The sequence below is a fragment of the Phocoena phocoena genome, chromosome 2, assembly GCF_963924675.1.
Source record: "Phocoena phocoena chromosome 2, mPhoPho1.1, whole genome shotgun sequence".
NCBI classification, from domain to species: Eukaryota; Metazoa; Chordata; class Mammalia; order Artiodactyla; family Phocoenidae; genus Phocoena; species Phocoena phocoena.
The window spans coordinates 87,213,110-87,235,219 of NC_089220.1; the positions used below are offsets into that span (position 1 = coordinate 87,213,110).

Sequence of the window (22,110 nt, forward strand, 5' to 3'; positions counted from 1 at the left end):
ATAGCTGTTATTATGCATATTGTTAAACTTTATATACTTCAGCAAATGTTCATGTGACTTTATCATTTTTACTTTTTGTCATCCATAGTTATGATTCCACAATAAAATTTAGAAAGTAGAGAAAAAAATATGCTCAGAATCCCACCACTAAGTGTAATCACTGATAGCATTTTGATGTATTTTTATTCTCATCTGTTTTACATGGATATATTTTATATTATAAATATATGTTTATATCTTTTTATAAAGATATAATATCTTTATAAGATATTATAAAGATATTATAAGATAATATCTTTATAAAGATATATCTTTTTATAAAGGTATAAAGATATATATCTTTTTATAAAGATTTATATTATAAATATATGTTTATATCTTTTTTTTTTTTTTTGCGGTATGTGGGCCTCTCACTGTTGCGGCCTCTCCCATTGCGGAGCACAGGCTCCGGACGCGCAGGCTCAGCGGCCATGGCTCACAGGCCCAGCCGCTCCGCGGCACGTGGGATCTTCCTGGACCGGGGCACGAACCCATGTCCCCTGCATCGACAGGCGGACTCCCACCCACTGCGCCACCAGGGAAGCCCTATATCTTTTTAAAAACTTACATCACAAGCATTTTTTGAGTGCCTTTAAAGTAACAAGATTATTTCTGTAAGCCCTCTATGAAAAGTAGATGTTATGTTATCGTTATAATATTGTACATTATGGTTAGATATTATACTTTAATCTTAATAAGTCATTATTGCTTATACAGAATAGACCTCTGTTCCCATTTATAAAAATTAAAACTTTCTTTACTACTTTTGCTTAACTTCTAAGGCTGTTGGCTAATTTTTTAATCCTCTATCCAAGAAACTGACATTTCTCTTTTCTGGCTGAATTTCTTTTATTTGTAGGGTTAGATAAAGAGGGAGTAACTAGAAAATGTGGGGCCAGTGATGATGGATTAAAGGTTCCCAAAGGGGATCTGGTCCAGCTTTTAATTTACTGTCCAGTTGGAAATTTCATGTTATTCATTACAGCTAAAACTTTTAGCTGTAGTCTGGAGGTTATAAGCTTTGAAAATGGAATTTTGGTATATGTGGACCTAAACCTCAGTAGCAGAACTAGAAATGAGATCTAAAATGATTGGTACCTAATTTGGGAATCAAGTATGATTTAGAATGAATTGAATTCTGTACCCATAGCCAATACACCTAAAAAATATGATTTTTTCCCTACTTTTATAAAGCAATAAGGTTTAGAGAGATAGTTCTTTTTGTACTATTTCTACAACTTAGCATATTGTCTACATAATGTGAAAAGATGTATATATTTTTAATATTTCTGATTTATGTGAAACCACTGAGGCTATCTTGTTTTATTGCCCATGCATGTGTATGAAAGGCAATTAAATGTGGTACTAATTATATAAATTTAACTTCCTGTATATAATTTTTGAAAATCCCATACCTTCTCAATGGGAAGCAGTAAAGTAAACTTCATTCCTTTGATTTTTACCTTCTGTGGATAGAGCAACTCGCTGAGCTTCGTCAGGAGTTTCTTCGACAAGAAGACCAGCTCCAGGACTATAGGAAGAACAGTACTTACCTCGTGAAGAGGTTAGAATATGAGAGGTAAGATGCTACATGCAACAGATATTTATGAATCTTGAATATTTGTCCAACTTTCAATTCATTTCTTCCTTTCTGGCTTTTGTTTTTCTTCTCTTCTTTCATTTTACTAGGTCTTTTAAGTTCCTTTTCTGTTATCTTTCTATGCCTCTTTGAAATCACTCTTTTATTTTGATACGTTGAACAACATGAAAATATCTCTTACAAGGCATGTTGAATCTACCCATGTAGTAGAGTTCATTGTGAGACAGAAAATCTTTCAAGGTCTGAGTTTTATTGAATGGGATGTGGCAAAGACTGAAAGAAGATTCTGTGGTTCTTTTTGAGGGTCAATCCAGAAGATAAAGCTGGCAGTGGAAGATATCCCCAGACTAGCTGAGGGACTAAGCACCAGCTGCTTCTCCTGTTCTGCACTTCAGTCCCTTTGCTTACACCTCTGCACTGTTGGTGATGAGGTTGGGAAGCCTCTTAGGGGCCTTTCTAGAATTACTCTTTAAAAGGGTTTATTGTATATTAAATCAGTTTTACAGTTAAAGGTATTTTTGGGTCTACACACCAAAAATTAGAAAGATTCACTGTATTTTAAACTGTTTATCCATTTCTGACTTCTTACTCTTGTAGGTTATCAATATGCATCTACTTACATATATGTATTTTAATCTAATAGTATTCAGTAATTTTACATATATCTTTAGGATTAAAGAAATATTATTCCAGCATGTTAGTGTACCAAAGCTTGTTTAATCTCTCCCAACTGCTGGACCATTGTAGGAGTTTTCCTTTTCTATCACTATAAAAATCTTTGACTATCAACTATAAAAATCTTTGTGCAAAAAGCATTTTCTCCCTCTTACATTATTTCACTGGTTATATTCTCAAATATAGAACTTCTGAGGTGGAATATTTTATTGATCTTGTTGCTCTTATCACATATATGAAAGATTGCTTTGTAAAATGACTATACTTATTTATAATGTAAATGTTTCCCTGTAGCCCCACCAACATTGGCTTTTATATTTCTAACTTAATTTTGCTAGTATAGTAATAAGATGGTACTATATATACATATAAGAAGTTTAATTTGCATTTTAAATGGTGGAAGATAACATTTTTCTGTGTATGTATTCTTTGTTTCTTTTTGCATGAATGATCTATTTGTATTCTTTGACCACTCGTCCAGTGGAAATTCACAATCTTTATGTGTTTTGTTCCTTTACATTTTCTCTTGCTGGTTGCATTCTCTCTTCTTTATTAGTTTCTTCCATTGTTGCTCTTCTTATGGTTTAGGCTTTTATTATTGCGTTGAAAGTACTATTTGATGAATCATCTGCTGCCACTCCTTATCAACTCTTATAATTCTAGCTTTTCTTATCTATTACTATATATTGGTCTTACAGTTTTCTCTTCTAAAATGTTTTTCTCTTCTATGATTGAAGTTGACTTTGACAGTTGTTTCTTTATAAATGCAACTTATAAAAATAAATTTTCATCTTTCTAATTTCTGCTTTTTAATTAGTTTTATCAATATTTTTATCCTCTGTTAAAGGTTCAAATATTGTAAGAATTTTGACTGTGAGCTATTTTTATGTCTGCTCGTTGTCCTTCCCTACCCACTCCCCTGCTAACTGAATGCTTTATCCTTATAAATGTATGTTTTCAACTTCTAGACATCTTTGAGAATCAATCCAAAATAATAGTCTAAAAGAATGACTTGTAATTTAGTTTTCAGTGTGGACAACAGATCAAGGAATTAAGAGCACAGCATGAAGAAAATATTAAAAAGTTAGCAGACCAGTTTTTGCAGGAACAAAAGGTAAATTTTTAAAATACTTAAAATATGTTCTTGTTATAAATCTTAAAATTTAGAAGTTAAAATTTGTATTTTTGTTATAAAACATTATATTTTTAAGTATTTTAGCCTGCCTAATTCTAAAAGTGACTGGCAGTGGCTTTACTGCTGAGTAAATTAGACATTTACAAAAGTATAACCTCAACTCTTAAAACTAATTTTGAGCTAAATATCTTTTACCTGACTTTTAAAAATAATTTTTGCTATTTATTTCTTAGGTTGTAAAGTGGATGATCATTTTACTTGAAAATCAACTATTTGCTATTTTATGCTTTTGAGAAATAGAAAAAAATTGAGAAAATTTTTCCTTAATTATCAGTCTTTGTTATTCTGAATTCCTTTCTTAAAACACAGAAATGAAACACTAGCCACTATTTTGATTCATATTTTGGGGGTGGCAAATTCTTTTAGTTCATACAATTCCAGTTGATATATATTATGAAAGTCCTGCTAGAAATGGAGGGAATTTGTCTGAAGTTTACTAGTCATTAGGACATTCATTTTTTTATACACTATAATCTAATCTGACTAGCTGTGGTTTGTATAAAGTCTTGTGATTTAGAGTTAAGAGAGATTGAATAGTGAAAAGTATTTTTCTTGGTCTTTGGCAGCATCTCATCTAAAGGACTAGAAGCTAAGGAAACCAGGTTTTCATTCTTTGCTCTTTCAACTATTTTGCAGCATGATATTGAGGGCATCATTTTTTTTAATCTATAAAGTGGAATGGCTGCTGCCTATCTGCAGTCTTCCTTGAAGAGACATGGGGATAGATTGCTGGAAGATGGCAGGCCTGAGTGAGCTACCTAGGTGGCATTGAGGGCAGCCAGAAGGTATTATTGAAACACTGGATGGTTAGAGGAGCATAGTAGAACACGGAAGGAAGGGAACAAGAGGCTTGCTGTTGCAATTGTGTTATTACAAGCCCAGTATATAAATAATGGGATGAATTTGCTCTCTTCTCTTCTCCCAAGAAGCACGTATATAAGCTTTTTCCTTTTTCCTGCCAAGTGTAGTTCTCCCTTTCTGCTCTTCTATATTAGGCTATTTTTACATTATTAATTAGCTAATATCTACTCCAGTTCTTCTTTGCACTTATCCTGCCCTAAATGGAGCAAGGTGGGGAGGAATGGAGATGCTTAAGAGCATTTCTCCTTTGTAGGGTGACATACCAGCTGCCTAATCTACTCCTCATTCTCATTCTCTGTTCTTCGACTACTATAACTAGTTGATTCTGTGAAATTTGAGTTGTTTTTCGTAGGAACAAATCCATTGTAAGCTATATGAAACAAGCATAAGTTGTATTGAGGGATTTTTTTTTTTTTAACTAAGTACATTCCTGTCTTGGAAATTACTCTGGGGAGGGGGTCAGCAAACTAAGTCCAACCTCCTGCCTGTTTTTAACTGCCCATCAGCAAAAAACGGTCATTACATTGAAAAATGGTTAAAAAGTCAAAAGAATATTTTATGACATGGGAAAGTTGTAAGAAATTCAAATCTTAGTGTCTACAAATACAATTTTATTGTAACACATCCACACTCATTTGTTTATTGCTTTCATACTACAAAGATAAATGGTTATAAACCAGAGGAGACTAAGAAGACCTGAGTACTTAAATGCAATGTAGTAAAAAATTAAATAAATAAAATAAAATAAATGCAGTGTAGTATCCTGGATTGGATCCTGGAACAGAAAAAGGTCTTAATGGAAAAAGTGGTGAAGTCTAAGTAAAGTCTGGAGTTTAGTTAATAATGTACTAATGTTGGTTTCTTAGTTTTGCAAATGTGCTGTGCTATTGTGATGTTAATATTAAGGGAAATTGGGAGATGGGTAATTACTTTTCTGTAAATCTAAATTATTTCAGAGTAAGAAGTTTATTTAAAAAACAATTAGGGGGACTTCCCTGGTGGCACAGTGGTTAAGAATCCGCCTGTCAGTGCAGGGGACATGGATTCGAGCCCTGGTCTGGGAAGATCCCATATGCAAGAATCCGCCTGTCAGTGCAGGGGACATGGGTTCGAGCCCTGGTCTGGGAAGATCCCATATGCCGTGGGCCAACTAAGCCCGTGTGCCACAGCTACTGAGTCTGCACTCTAGAGCCAGCGAGCCACAACTACTGAGCCCACGTGCCACAACTACTGAAGCCCACGCATCTAGAGCCTGCGCTCCGCAACAAGAGAAGCCACTGTAATGAGAAGCCCACGCACCGCAACGAAGAGTAGCCCCCACTCTCTGCAACTAGAGAAAAGCCCTCGCGCAGCAACAAAGACCTAACACAGCCAAAAATAAAAAAACAAATAAATTTATTAAAAAACAAAAAAACAATTAGGTGGCCCCCTTACCAAATCAACAGTACTGCATTTAGGAAGCCATCTTATTTTGTTAATAGTATTTAATATTGTCCATTCACGTAAAGGTATTGCCGTTAATAATGCATCAAAGGGACAACATCTTTATTAACTGTTTTAAATGGAGAAGTATTTTTGACCACTAGTTTGTTGACTTTTAAGTTTTGTTTATTATTGTTTGTTTTATCCACATCAAAAAGCAGTGGAATATTATGGAAGTAGCCTTATGATGTAGCATTATAGCAAAAATGCAGAGAGATGCAGGATGGCTGCTCAGGTTGTACCTCAACGATTTTCTCACCTTTGGCCTTCATACTGACATGTTCAGAAATTTCAGTTTATCATTTCACTCATCATAAATTAAGCTCTCAGAATTGGCTATCGCTTACCAAGTTCCCAAAAACTGTGGGAGTGAGAAAGACTGTGGTTTGAATCCCTTTTCCACACTTCTCTAGCTTTGTAATCTTGAACAAGCTGCTTAAACTTCTTTAAGCCTCAGTTTTATTTTGTTTTTCCCAAAACTATTCATTTGTCTCCACTAAAGGATAGACTTGAAAACAATTTGTAAACTATGAAACACAGTGCAAATGTTTGTTGTTGATTTTATCTGCCAGATACACTGGAATACCTACACTTGATTGTCAAAGCACCCTTTCTTCTTTATTGTGACAAATTCTTACAATTTGCCTCCTATTTTTCTAGATTTTCTATAGATTTTTTAGTACTATTGTTTTTTATAATGTTACCAATGATTGCACTGCATAATGCTTTAGAGTTGACAGAACATTTAATGTTAATATTATTATGCATTAAATATTAATATGGCAACCCAAGCATGTGTACTTGACTCCTTGCCTCTCCCAGTTTTCCACTGAGGCAACTCAACCAATATAAAAGAGGAAACTGGCCCCCCACAGAATTGAGTCAGACCTAATCATAAACCTGAAGATTCAAGTTTCCAAGGAGGAGATATGGTTAGTTGAAGCAGGTTACAGGGAGCACTGGCTTGTGCATTGTTCTGCCGTTCCTTCCTATGCTTGAGTGGCCAGTGCACCTGGGAAGAAGTTTGCTTGTTTTCTACCCTTGCTGTTTCTACTTGGGGAAAAGCCTGACAATGTCAGTAGCCATCTATCACACTTGAGGGGACACCTGTGTGCCATCCTCCTGCTCTCTGCTATCCTACTCGATTACAACATATGCCTATACAGAATCCACTCTGCCCACAGCACCCAAGACTGTGCCAAACTGTAGGCCTCCACAGCAACCTACAGTGCTCAGCAAGACTGTCTTCTCACAGAATCACCAAAGAGAATTATCAGCATAGCCAAAGGGAATTATCTCTGCCTAAAATTTTAGGCCATTTATGATAGAGACTTTTAAAAAATATTACTTATTCTCTGAATTCATATCAGGTATGAAAACTGAACAGAAAATAATATATCCCACATCTCTAAGTGTTTAGAATTTAGACCCATGGTATGTATTTCAAAAACATGAATTGTTTCAGAATATTAAGTTAATAGTTGTTTCAGTAGTTTCACATTTTGAACTGAAAAATACTTACTGTTACCAAATCTTACAGCAAGAGGCCCACAAGTTTGAATCAAAAGATGGAAATGGATTGGATATAAACCATCATGCAGTACCTAAAAACATTCCAAAAGTTGCTGAGAATGCTGCAGGCAAGCATGAAGAACCCTCAAGCAATCATATTCCACATGGGAAAGGTATTACTATTATTTTGTGTTAATAGAAAAACTATTAGAAATAGTTTCTAATAGTTTGTGTTAATAGAAAAACTATTATTTTTCTCATTTTGAAGTGGATTATTGAATCATAAAGAATATTGTTTGATTTTACTTCCATTATGATTAGGTGTCTGTTTCAAATTTGGATCCTTTAATAGAGAAGAAAAAACAGTAAGTTTATAGAGTTACAACTATGTCCAAAGCAAGATATAAAGATATTCATTTGATATAGCCTATTGCTCTACAAACTATTATAACATTCCTTCAAAATATTTTCAATTTATGTAATGAAAAATATAAAATTATATTTTTTGTTACTGTTACTTGGGCAGAACAAATCAAACGAGGTGGTGATGCAGGAATGCCTGGAATAGAAGAGAATGACCTTGCAAAAGCTGAAGATCTTCCCATTGGTAAGTAAAAGTTATTAGAATATTTAACTGAAGTGATCATGTTATTTTTCATGTGACTCTATTGTTTGTTTTTTTTTAAATAAATTTATTTATTTATTTTTGGCTGCGTTGGGTCTTTGTTGTCACACATGGGCTTTCTCTAGTTGTGGCAAGTTGGGGCTACTCTTCATCGCAGTGCATGGACTTTTTTTTTTTTTTTTTTTTTTTTTTGCGGTACGCGGGCCTCTCACTGCTGTGGCCCCTCCCGTCGCGGAGCACAGGCTCCGGACGTGCAGGTTCAGCGGCCATGGCTCACGGGCGCAGCCGCTCCGCGGCATGTGGGATCTTCCCGGAGCGGGGCATGAACCTGTGTCCCCTGCATCGGCAGGCAGACTCTCAACCACTGCGCCACCAGGGAAGTCCCAGTGCATGGACTTCTTATTGCGGTGGCTTCTCTTGTTGCAGAGCATGGGCTCTAGGCACGCAGGCTTTAGTAGTTGTGGCATGTGGGCTCAGTAGTTGTGGCTCGCGGGCTCTAGAGCACAGGCTCAGTAGTTGTGGTGCACGGGCTTAGTTGCTCCACGGCATGTGGGATCTTCCCGGACCAGGGCTCGAACCTGTGTGCCCTGCACTGGCAGGCGTATTCTTAACCACTGCACCACCAGGGAAGCCCATCATGTGACTATTGTTTTTCTGAGTAACACCTGAGAAAAGTCACAGATATCTGGATGATTGATATTTCCAGTTAACTAACTCAAGATATAAATGTTTTGGATATATTTTTATGAAAAATTTTGCTAAAATGTATAAAGTACTTGTTTTTGCCTTAAGAGTCAAGCATAAAGAAAAAAGCGTTAAACATATTTGAACTTTTTCTTGATGACTCAGAGTTATTTCTCATGACAGTTATGCTATGTTAGTTACTTATGTTTACTAAAAGTATGTGTGGCTTATTTCTTTCAGGCTAAATGTTCCTAGATTGCTGTGTTGTTGATGTGCTTTAATATGGCATAGTAATACCGTTATATAGGTTTTTAGGACTTGGCGTTTCTTTTCAGTTAATCACCCGACACTTTAAATAGCTTATTCACTTTTTTCCCTTGTTTTATGGCTACTTCTGTTCAGTGTATATCTTTTTCTCCATTAATGTGTCTACTTCTTGTCCATTTCCACTTGGTCTGTATCATTGCTGCTATCCTAATCACATTCAGTTTTTCTATTTTTCTTAGCTATCATAGGTACCCCTCCCTGCTGACTGCAATATATTATGGTGGAAAATAGGAAGAAACAGCACGTCTTTGGTCCTTCTTAGCTGTTTTTGTTCCTTTTCCATCTCTGTGATCACTTCTGTGGTTATATAGCTCATTGTATGTGGCTGAAACTGCTGAGTGTCTGAGGTCCAAATGCATGAAGTATTAGTCCTTTCATTTGTTGGATCATATGGTAGCTCTGTTTTTAGTTTTTTGAGAAACCTCCATAGTGTTTTCCACAGTGGCTGCACCAATTTACATTCCCGCCAACAGTGTACAAGTGAATTAATTTTTTTTTATCTTTGATTTTCTGTAATTTGAAAATGATATACTGTGGAGCAGTTTTTTTGTTTAGTTTTTGTTTGTTAGTTTTGGCATTTATCCTGCTTGGTGTTCCCTGAGCTTCCTTGATCTGTAGTTTGGGGTTTGACATTTATTTGGGGAAATTCTCAGTCATTATGATTTCAAATATTTCTTCTGTTCTTTTCTCTCTTCTCCTTCTGGTATTCTCATTATGCATATGTTACACCTTTTGTACTTGTCTTAGGTATTTGGTTCTGTTTTTTTCCAGTCTTTGTCCTCTTTGCTTTTCAGTTTTTGAGGATACTATTGATATATCCTTTAGCTCAGAGCTTCTTTCCTCAGCCTTCTCCAGTCTACTAATAAACCTATCAAAGGCACTGTTCATTTCTGTTACAGTGTTTTTGATCTCTAGTATTGCTTTTTGATTCTTTCTAGGATTTCTGTCTCTGTACTTATATTGCCTATCTATTCTTGCATGCTGTCTGCTTTATCCATTAGAGTTCTTAGCATATTAATTACAGTTTTAAATTCCTGGTCTGTTAATTGCAACATTTCTGCTGTGTGTGGTTCTGAAGCTTACTCTTTTCAAATTGCATTTTTCGCCTTTCAGTGTGCCTTGTAATTTTTCCTTGATACCTTAACATGATATACCAGGGAAAAGAAACTGTTGTAAATAGGTCTTTAGTAATGTGGTGGTGAGGTGTCGGGGAGGGAAAGCATTCTGTAGTCCTATGTTAGGTCCCAGGCTTTTAGCAAGCCTGTGTCTCTGGACTCTGAACTTCACAAGTGTTTCAGTTTTTTTCCTCCCCCCTTAGGTGAGACAGAGTGGCTAGAGTGGGCTGGAGTTGGGTATTTCCCTTCCCCGGGTCATTTAGACTCTGATAATGCCCTAGCAGTTTAGGCGCTGTTCAACTAGTTTCTGCGGAGGGCAGACAGAGAACTGAGTGCTTTGGTGTATTTCAAAAATGGTTCCTTTTGCCCTCCCCCTGCCCGAGGGGATGTTTCTCGGTATTTACTATGGGAACCTAGTTGAGCTCCTGGAGATAAATTTCACAGCTTTGAGGGAGCCCCCTCTGTGACTGGGTCCCCCTAGAGTTTTAACTATGAGTTGCCCATACTGAGCCTCTGGCAATTAATTAGTTACAGTTCAGGTTTTGGTACCGTCACTGCCTTCTATGGCAGTTTCTGTTCATTAGTCTCTCTTGTAAACCAAGACTCCCATATTTGCCTGTCCCTCTAATCATGGTGGTAGTAGTTTGCCCTGTGTCCTACTCTTTCTTATGGACCCAAGAAGAGTTGTTGATTTTTCAGACTGTTTAGCTTTTTTCTTGTTGTTAGGATAGAGTGGCAACTTCTGAGCTCCTTGTATGCAGAACCAGAAACCAGAAGTCTTCTGGATTAATTTTTGAACCTCTTTGAATTGTTGGTGTTTGCTTTGAGAATCATTGTTCATAACAGTTATCCTTAATTATTTAGAGAATTGTTTTCAGTATAAAAGTTATTTTGATATAGTCACTGGTAAAAAGAAACTTTGAGCTGTAGAGTCTAGTTAGATGCAAACATAAAGGAGAGCCATGTTGTACCTTCGTACCTTGAGCTCTCAGTATGGTAAACATGGCAAGGTCCCAGTAAATGTGTATGGCTGAATTACCAGAATATCTTTAGCAGTGGAGCAATGGTCTCTAGAGTCAAACTGCTGGATTCAGACCCTTGGCTCTGTCTTTTAACAGGCATGTGATCATTTATTTGCCCTTATCCTTATCAGTGAAATAGGACAACAGTTTCAACCTCATAGGGTGGATGTGAGGTTTAAATGTAAAGCACCAAGAACAGTGTGCCTGACATATAGCCTGTGCTATATAAATCTTAGCTGCTGTTGTTATTACCATGATTATTTTATATTATTAGAAACATATTTTTATCTCCTTGTCACTCCTTTTACTGAGTATTGTCTTTTCTCCCTGAAGTAATCTATGTCATAATTCTTAATGCCAGTACAAGTTCTGGTGTGTATGTGGAGTCCCTAATGAGGCAATAATCCCACAGAGGAAGTAGAAGGAAGAACAGTTCATCCTTGTATTTTTTTTTCCATCCTTGTAATTTAAAAACAGACCCTTATGTGTTAATAGCAGTTTTGTTTACGATAGCCAAGACTGTACTAGAAACTATAGCAGAGCAGTGCTGAACTATCTTAAAATACAGCTCTGAAACAGTAAAGGGCTATATAGCATGCGCCTATGGTTAGCACGATGCTTCAGCTTCTCAGCTTCCAAAGCCATAGAGCTAAAAACCTTAATGGGTTTTGGTTTTGTTTTGTTTTTTGCGGTATTCGGGCCTCTCACTGCTGCGGCCTCTCCCGCTATGGAGCACAGGCCCCAGACGAGTAGGCTTAGCGGCCATGGTTCACGGGCCCAGCTGCTCCGCGGTATGTGGGATCCTCCCGGACCTGGGCACGAACCCGTGTCCCCTGCATCGGCAGGCGGACTCTCAACCACTGCGCCACCAGGGAGACCCTGTTTTGTTTGTTTTTAATGTTGATTTGGAGCTTGTCACAAGATTTTACAGGAGTCTTGTAGTTTAACCCATTACCTTCTTGACCTGGATATTTTAGGCACCTGTGATGTTAGGCAGTTACATATTTATATCACTAGTTTTTAAACTTTTTTAGATTCAGAAACATTCCAAACATACAGAAAAAGATAGAAAATAACATAGTGAATACTCAAGTATCCACTGCCCTTTAAAAAAATACACAAAGATAATGTAACATTTTGCCACATTAGTTTCAGATATTTCTGTTATTGATGTTATCGTTAAAGAAATAAAACATTACTGATAAACTGAAGCCTGCCTGTGTACCCTCCAGATCTCAATCCTGTCTCTTCTTCCCCAGAGGTAACTACTGTGCTGAGATTGGTGTGTATCAATTTCCATACATGTTTTTCGACTTTTACTGCACTTGTAAACATCTGTAAAACTATGACGTATTGTTTTATTTGCTTTCTTAAACTTTAAATAAATGATGTCATTGTTTATATGATTCTGCAACTTTTTTTTCCCATCGGTATTATGCTTTTGAGACTTACCTGCGTTATACCTGTGGCTTTTTAACAGTTATAATTATTTCACTGTATAAATATACCACAATTTATCTATTCATATATAATAAACAATTAGGCCACTTCCAGGTGTTTATTTTGTTGTTGTTATTTCAAACAAATACTACAGTGGACATTCTCATGTATATCTTCTTCCGCACCTGAGAGTCTCTGGATACTTCTAGTATTTGATTAGTACATTGAGATTAAAAGGTGAGCTTGTTGCTGACTAGAGGACAGGCCTAGAGATCTAGCTGTCCCAAGTCCTACCCAGTCACTGAGGGTTGAGGAGATCAGTAGGTCAACACACTGGTAGTCTGTAAACAATTCCCAGCACAGTAGTTGCAAAGCTGTGCACAAGGATATGAACTTAAAAGTAGAATTCTTACATTATAGAGTATCTTCAGCTTTACTATACTTATATCAGTTTACACTTTTGCTAGTAATATATGACAGTTTTTGTTTATCCACATCCTCAACTAATATTTGGGTTTGCTATACTTTAAACTTTTTGCCAATCTGAAATGGTACCTTAAATTTGCCTTAGTATGAGTGACGTTAAACATCTCTTCGTATGTTTATTGGCCATTTTTGTTGCCTTCTTCTGTGATTTGCCTGGTAATCATTTTTGCCCATTTTTCTATTGGATTGTTAGTATTTTCCTTATTGATTTTTAAGAGTTCCTTAATAGTATGTAATGCAAATACCTTTTCCATATCATGCATATCAACAGAGAGGAAAATCTTATTTCTTACTTGGAAACTTCTTTCTAGTTTTAAGAGCTAGTTAATCTCAGTAAAAATTGCCTCTAATGGTCTACTTTGGGGAAAACCTCATAAAGTTATAAAGATTTTTATGTACCTAAGCAGTCAGAAGTTCTTTTATAATTAATAATTTATAAAGAAAACCTTTTTGGTTTTCTAAAAGTTTGCTTTTCTTTCTAGGTAGAGCTACTCTATTTATAAGATAATTAACTTTCTAGAACAGAAGATTTCTACCTTGGCCATATATTGGAATCACTGGGGAGTTAAAAAAGAAAAAAAAAAACCGATGCCTGAGTCCCACTCCAGAGATTTTTATATATTTGATCTGAGTTGCGGCTAGGGCTCTGAATGTTTAAATGCTTCTTAAGTGATTGTATTATGTAGCCAACCTAGAACACCACTGCTCTCAGAGGATTCTCTAGGTCTGTACTGCCTAATATCAGTACATTAGCCGCTGGTCACATGTAGCTATTTAAATTCATTAAACTTAAATAAAACTAAAATTTCAGTTCCTTGATCAAACTTAGCCACACTTCAAGGGCTTAATAGTCACCGTGGCTACTGGCTATTGTATTGGACAGCACAGATATAGAACGTCTCCATCATTGCAAAAAGTCCTATTGGATAGTGCTGCTCTAATTGAAACTGGTAATAGGGTTTGTTTCTGGGGAAGAAGACTGAGGACAGAGATGAAAAGGGGACTTTTCATTATATAACCTTTTGAATGTTGGTTTCAAACTTTTATGAGGTAATTTTATTAAATACCTATTCAAAAATAAATATTTTTTTAAAAATTAAAGAGATAATTATAGCAATATTTGAGAGAAGAAAAAAGAAGATTATGTTTTAAAGAAGCAGTGTAGTTAATCTTTTTTGGGGGGGCAAAGGTTCTTTCTCTAAAGTTTAGAGCTTTTAGAGGAAAAATTATATAAATTTATAAAAACACATTAAAATATTTTAACAAATTAAATCATTGTAAATAGACTTTTAGGCATCTTGTAAAACAGAAATTGGCAAACTACAGATTGGTTGCCTGTTTTAATAAATAGTTTTACTGAATATTACCATGCTCATTTGTTGTGTATTGTCAGTGACTGCTTTTGTGCTAGAACGGCAGAATTGAGTATGGACTACAAGCTTAAAATATTCACTATCTAGCGCTTTAAGAAAAAGTTTTCAAAGATCCCTGTTATAGAAGAAACAAATCAGGTAAAATTGGGCATTTTTTATTGTTGTTGTAGGGGAGAAATACTAGCACATTATCAAATTGTACATATTCCTGGAAACTGCTAGTAAAGGTACATAATTACATAAACTTCTAATGATACATTTGGTTTATAATTGAAAGACATTTCTTTCAGTGTCATATTTTATGGGGCCACAATTTATATTGGCCACAATTAAGAAAAAAGGAATCAAAATAGCCTTGAACCAGCAAGTATCATCCAGGGAGAATAGGATAGAATAGGACTCAGTGAGTTTGAGGGTTTAATTGGTACCTGTTTCTCTCACTTTTTAAAAACTATACTTCTAAAGTATTGTGTTTTAGTGGTTATTCTAGGGATTACTATATGCATCCTATACGTATCATGGTATAATTAGAAATAGTATTGTACTACTTCAGGTAAAATGTTAGAACCTTACAGAGATATAATTCCATTTACTTTGCCTCATTCTTTGTGCGGTTGTTATCATATATGGTATTTCTATATGTTAAAAATCCCAGTGTTTCCATTATTACTTTGGTTTAAAAAGCCTTTTAAGGGCTTCCCTGGTGGTGCAGTGATTAAGAATCTGCCTGCCAATGCAGGGAACATGGGTTCGAGCCCTGGTCCAGGAAGATCCCACATGCCGCGGAGCAGCTAAGCCCGTGCACCACAACTACTGAGCCTGTGCTGTAGAGCCTGCGAGCCACAACTACTGAGCCCGCAAGCCACAACTACTGAAGCCCGCGTGCCTAGAGCCCGTGCTCTGCCACAGGAGAAGCCACCGCAATGAGAAACCCGTGCACCGCAACGGAGAGTAGCCCCCACTCGCCGCAACTAGAGAAAAGCCCACGTGCAGCAACAAAAACCTAAGGCAGCCAAAATTATGAATAAATAATTTTTTTAAAAAAACCTTTTAAGAAAATGGGAGAAGAAAATATTATGGTCTCTTATATTTACCACATACTTACCACTTAAACAGTGCTCATTATTCCTTCCCATGGATTCTAATTTCTATCTTGATTATCATTTTCCCTTCAGCTTGAAGAACTTCCTTAAGCATTTCTTGAAATGCAGGTCTTCTAGCAACAAATTTTTCCAACTCTTGTTTATCTGAAAACATTTTTATTTCATACTTATTTTGAGGGATATTTTTACTGGATATAGAAATATGGTTGTTTTTTTTTCTTTCAGCCCTTTAAAGACACAGTTCCATTGCCTTCTAGCCAACAATGATTCTAAGTCAACCATTATTCTTTCTGTTGTGCTTTTGTATTAGTGTGTATTCGTTTTCTCTAACTGCTTTAAAATTTTTCTCTTTAGTTTTCATTTTTATCAGTTTGACTAAGGTGTGCCTTGGTCTCGTTTTTCTTTGTACTTATTCTGCTTGGAATTCCCTGAGGTTATTTAATCTGGGGGGTGATATTTTTCACCAAATTTGGTGAATTTCCAGCCTTTATTCAAATTTGAATATTATTTAGAAATTTTTCTGCCCTATTTTTTCCCTAAGACTCAAAGTACATGCATTGCAGACTGCTTGATATTGTCCCACATGTCACTGAAGTTTTTGTTCATTTTTTTACAATAATTTTTCTCTTTCAACTTTTTAATGTCTTTGATTTGTCTTCAAGTTCATTGACCCCTTTTTCTGCAGTGTTTAGACTGCTGTTCAGAACCCATCTAGTGTAGTTTTTCATTTCAGATGTATTTTCAGCTCTAAAATTTCCATTTGGTTCTTGTTTTAGTTTCCACTTCTCTGTTGGATATCCCTATCTTTCCCTTTAAATCTTTGTGTGTGTGTGTGTTTGTGTGTGTAAAACAGTTGTTTACCAGTCCTTGTTTGCTAGTTTATACAAATGGATCATTTTTGAGTCTGTTTCTGTTGATTGCTTTTTTTCTTGATTACGGGTGGTATTGCCTATTTCTTTATATGCTTAGTAACTTTATCATGTACTGTATGAATGGATTTTGTTGTCTTCTTTTAAAGGGTGCTGAGTTTTTTTCTTGCAGACAGTTAAGTTACAGACAGTTAAATCTGTTAGGCTTGGTTTTATGCTTTGTTTGGGCAGGTCAGTGTTGATTTTGTTCTTAGTCTGAGGACATGGCCCTTAACTCTAAGGTGTGATCCCTTCTTTTAAAGTAGACTTTTAGCATTTCATTTGAATGCCCAAGATGCTCAGTGAAGATTCTGTACTGTGGGCCGGAGATCCAGTCGTCTCCAAGTGCTACATGACCTCTGTTTTTTTTGTTCAGCTCTCAGCCCTGCAGCAGGTACTGTGTGTTAGGCCCCATAGAATCTCACCGTATGTATACACAGCCCAGGTCTTGGCCAGAGACCCAAGGGGACTATCCATGCAGATTTCTGTCCCCCATTTCACACAGCTTCTTTTTCTATAGTATTCTGTCCTACAGGTTCCAGCCACCTCAGCAGCCCAATCTGCTTCCTCTGCTCACTGAGACTGTTCATCTCATGTATATCGCTTCTTTTAAGAATTGGTCTTGTACTCTGGTTGTCCAATGCTTTATCTATTTTGTCCATATTAAAAATTGTTTAGGATATGAGAGAGGGTAAGTCCAGTACTGGTTATTACATCATGGCTAGCATTGGAAGTCCATGTTATTCTTTTTAAATTATATAAATGGATTTTTAAGTATGAAGGAATTTTGAGTTCACAGACCAGGTCTTAGAAGCCATATGAGAACATCATTTTAATAGTCTCTATAGACATGTACCTGTATTTCTTAGAGGGCTGAGATGGCTCCACTGGTCAACATTTGAGCAGTTACAAACATGTTACATCTGTTTATGTACGCAGAACAAAATAACATAAGAATGTTACATCATTGTTTTGTATTGAGCATTCATGCTTCTGAATGATTACTATTTTAATGGGTAATTACTGATCAGAGTTTCGTGAACTTCCAGAAACATTACTATAAGTAAACATTCATCAGGATTCCTAAGTGTGAGCAAACTGTGTAATCAGGAGGCTCAATAAATTGGTTAGGGCTGGTAGTTTTACATTTAAATGTTTTTGTTTCCTCAACCTGAATCTTGGATTCTTTTTTCATTTTAGTGATAAATGCTTAACTTTGACAACTCTAAATACTTAGTATATGTTGAACACCTACTATTTTCTAGGCATCTATCATAATCTATTAGCAAATATTCTCACTTATTTCCCACATTGATCATGCAAGGCAGATGGCATTATCCCTGTTTTTCAGATGAAGACTGAGGCTTTAAGAAGTTAGGCACTAAAGTCTTACAGTTAATAAATTACAGAGCCATGATTTGAGCCCTGGTCTAACTCTAAAGCCCATGCTTTTTATTCTATCTTTTATTCTCTTAGCTGTGCAACAGAACCACGTTTGGAGCTTTTAATAAATACAGATACGTAGGTACCATCCCGATATTCAGTATGTCCGGGGTGGTATCTGTAAAACTAAAGTGTTGCCAGATTTGAGCACCACTGGTTACTAGTGCCATATTCCTTCTCCATCGTCACAGGCACTGGGTTGTGAAGCCCTGTAAGGCAGAAAACTAGGAATGTGAACATTTTAAAGATTGTAGCTGTCACTGAAATAAGAAAATGAGAGTGAAAGGCAAATATACTTCTTTTTTGGTTCTCAGGGTAAAGACTGCAGCTGAGGGCTAATAGAGAAGTTGAGGAGGATTAGCCCTAAACTTCCTATTACCTTTTGTAAGCATATCAGCCAGGTTCTCCAGAAATGACTACTTTGAATTTTTAAGTCAAGTGAGAGGTATGTCTCATCTCTACTGTCATGAGTTTCAGTTCCTCATCTGTGAAAGGGGATATCTATCTCAGATAGATTTGAGAGTGACATGAGATTATTGCCTGGTTCATACTAAGTATTCAGAAAGCGGGAGCTACTATTATTATAATTAGTACTATTACTGCTTCCTTTGGAATTACCAGTTTAGTACCAGCCCTCAGCCCCCTAACTACCTATCCTAACATTTTTTATTGTTCGTTGTCTCTAATATGGCTCCTCCTCTCCTCTCTGACTTCATTTCTATGCTTTCCCTCCACTGCTTTGTTTGCATTTCCTCAGATGTGCTGTGCATGTTCCTGTCTCAAGGCCTTTGTACTTACTGATCTCTGCCTGAATAGTCTTCCTTCACGTTTCATTCATACCTCTGCTCAAATATGTCTTCTTCAGAAATACCTCCCCTGACCAACCAACTAGAATAGAGTGTCCCACTACTCTCTATCACACGTCCCTGTTTTACTTTATGCATAACATTTTCACTCTGACATTTATATTATATTCTGTACATACTTATTTTAAAGTAGCATTTAATTAATTAATTTATTGAAGTGTGGTTGATTTACAATTTTATATTAGTTTCAAGTGTAAAATAGCATTTTAATACAATAGAAATAAATCAAGGGCTGATTGGATCTGGTGAATATTGTTAAAAATATATTGTCATTAACATGAAAAGATGCTCAACATCACCAATCGTTAGAGAAATGCAAATCAAAACCACTATGAGTTATCACCCCACACCATTCAGAACGGCCATCATCAAAAAGTCTACGAACAACAAACGCTGGAGAAGGTGTGGAGAAAAGGGAACCCTCCTATGCTGTTGGTGGGAATATAAATTGGTACAGCCACTATGGAGAACAGTATGGAGGTTTACCCAAAAACCAAAACTAGAGCTACCATACAATCCAGCAATCCCACTCCTGGGCCCACACCCAGAGGAAAACATGGTTTGAAAGGATACATGCACCCCAGTGTTCACTGCAGCGCTGTTCACAATAGCCAAGACATGGAAGCAACCCAAATATCCACTGACAGACGAATGGACAAAGAAGATGTGGTACATACCAGTGGAATATTATTCAGCCATTAAGAAAGAAATAATACCATTTGCAGTAACATGGATGGACCCAGAGACTATCATACTAAGTGAAGCAACTCAGGCACGGAGAGACAAATATCATATATCGCTTATATGTGGAATCTGCTACTGTTGGAGGGTCTCCTGCAGAGGTGGGGGGTCGCCGTGGCTCACCGTGAGGACAAGGAAACCGGCAGCAGAAGTTTGGGGAAGCAACCCCCAGCGTGAGCCCTCCCAGAGTCTGCCACCAGCCCTACCAAAGAGCCCAGGCAGGCTCCAGTGTTGGGTCACCCCATGTACATACTTTTAAATTTACTTGTTATATAACTTGGTCTGTTTTGTCCACCGTTGAATCTCCAGATTTTTAGAACGGTGCTTAGCATACAGTACGCACTTAATAAGTATTGCTGAAGGTTGCCCGCTGTCACCAGTCTTATTCAACATAGTTTTGGAAGTTTTAGCCACAGCAATCAGAGAAGAAAAGGAAATAAAGGGAATCCAAATCGGAAAAGAAGAAGTAAAGCTGTCACTGTTTGCAGATGACATGATACTATACATAGAGAATCCTAAAGATGCTACCAGAAAACTACTAGAGCTAATCAATGAATTTGGTAAAGTAGCAGGATACAAAATTAATGCACAGAAATCTCTGGCATTCCTATACACTAATGATGAAAAATCTGAAAGTGAAATCAAGAAAACACTCCCATTTACCATTGCAACAAAAAGAATAAAATATCTAGGAATAAACCTACCTAAGGAGACAAAAGACCTATATGCAGAAAATTATAAGACACTGATCAAAGAAATTAAAGATGATACAGATAGATGGAGAGATATACCATGTTCTTGGATTGGAAGAATCAACATTGTGAAAATGGCTCTACTACCCAAAGCAATCTACAGATTCAATGCAATCCCTATCAAACTACCACTGGCATTTTTCACAGAACTAGAACAAAAAATGTCACAATTTGTATGGAAACACAAAAGACCCCGAATAGCCAAAACAATCTTTAGAATGAAAAACGGAGCTGGAGGAATCAGGCTCCCTGACTTCAGACTATACTACAAAGCTACAGTAATCAAAACAGTATGGTACTGGCACAAAAACAGAAAGATCAATGGAACAGGATAGAAAGCCGAGAGATAAACCCACGCACATACGGTCACCTTATCTCTGATAAAGGAGGCAGGAATGTACAGTGGAGAAAGGACAGCCTCTTCAATAAGTGGTGCTGGGAAAACTGGACAGGTACATGTAAAAGTATGAGATTAGATCACTCCCTAACACCATACACAAAAATAAGCTCAAAATGGATTAAAGACCTAAATGTAAGGCCAGAAACTATCAAACTCTTAGAGGAAAACATAGGAAGAACACTCTATGACATAAATCACAGCAAGATCCTTTCTGACCCACCTCCTAGAGTAATGGAAATAAAAACAAAAATAAACAAATGGGACCTAATGAAACTTCAAAGCTTTTGCACAGCAAAGGAAACCATAATCAAGACCAAAAGACAACCCTCAGAATGGGAGAAAACATTTGCAAATGAAGCAACTGACAAAGGATTAATCTCCAAAATTTACAAGCAGCTCAATAACAAAAAAACAAACAACCCCATCCAAAAATGGGCAGAAGACCTAAACAGACATTTCTCCAAAGAAGATATACAGAATGCCAACAAACACATGAAAGAATGCTCAACATCATTAATCATTAGAGAAATGCAAATCAAAACTACAATGAGATATCATCTCACACTAGTCAGAATGGCCATCATCAAAAAATCTAGAAACAATAAATGCTGGAGAGGGTGTGGAGAAAAGGGGACACTCTTGCACTGCTGGTGGGAATGTGAATTGGTTCAGCCACTATGGAGAACAGTATGGAGGTTCCTTAAAAAACTACAAATAGAATTACCATATGACCCAGCAATCCCACTACTGGGCATATACCCTGAGAAAACCAAAATTCAAAAAGAGTCATGTACCAAAATGTTCATTGCAGCTCTATTTACAATAGCCCGGAGATGGAAAGAACCTAAGCGCCCATCATTGGACGAATGGATAAAGAAGATGTGGCACATATACACAATGGAATATTACTCAGCCTTAAAAAGAAATGAAATTGAGATATTTGTAATGAGATGGATAGACCTAGAGTCTGTCATACAGAGTGAAGTAAGTCAGAAAGACAAAGACAAATACCGTATGCTAACACATATATATGGAATTTAAGGGGAAAAAATGTCATGAAGAACCTAGGGATAAGACAGGAATAGAGGCGCAGACCTACTGGAGAACGGACTTGAGGATATGGGGAGGGGGAAGGGTGAGTTTTGACAGGGCGAGAGAGAGTCATGGACATATACACACTAACAAACGTAGTAAGGTAGATAGCTAGGGGGAAGCAGCCGCAAGGCACAGGGATATTAGCTCGGGGCTTTGGGACAGCCTGGAGGGGTGGGAGGGGGAGAGTGGGAGGGAGGGAGACGCAAGAGGGAAGACACATGGGAGCACATGTATATGTAAAGCTGATTCACTTTGTTATAAATCAGAAACTAACACACCATTGTAAAGCAATTATACCCCAATAAAGATGTTAAAAAAAAAAAAAAAAAAAAACAAATGGGACCTAATGAAACTTCAAAGCTTTTG

General features: G+C 36.7%; 1 protein-coding gene across 2 annotated transcripts in view; it reads left to right on the forward strand.

The window, feature by feature from the left end:
• The window catches only part of GOLM2 (golgi membrane protein 2), a 111,180-nt gene that overhangs the window by 50,006 nt on the left and 39,064 nt on the right, over positions 1–22,110 (forward strand). For both annotated transcript variants that reach the window (XM_065871583.1, XM_065871582.1), the window contains exons 3-6: positions 1,516–1,618; positions 3,338–3,428; positions 7,393–7,537; positions 7,891–7,971. In XM_065871583.1, the coding sequence (XP_065727655.1) occupies positions 1,516–1,618; positions 3,338–3,428; positions 7,393–7,537; positions 7,891–7,971 (420 nt within the window). The remainder of the gene's footprint in view (positions 1–1,515; positions 1,619–3,337; positions 3,429–7,392; positions 7,538–7,890; positions 7,972–22,110) is intronic.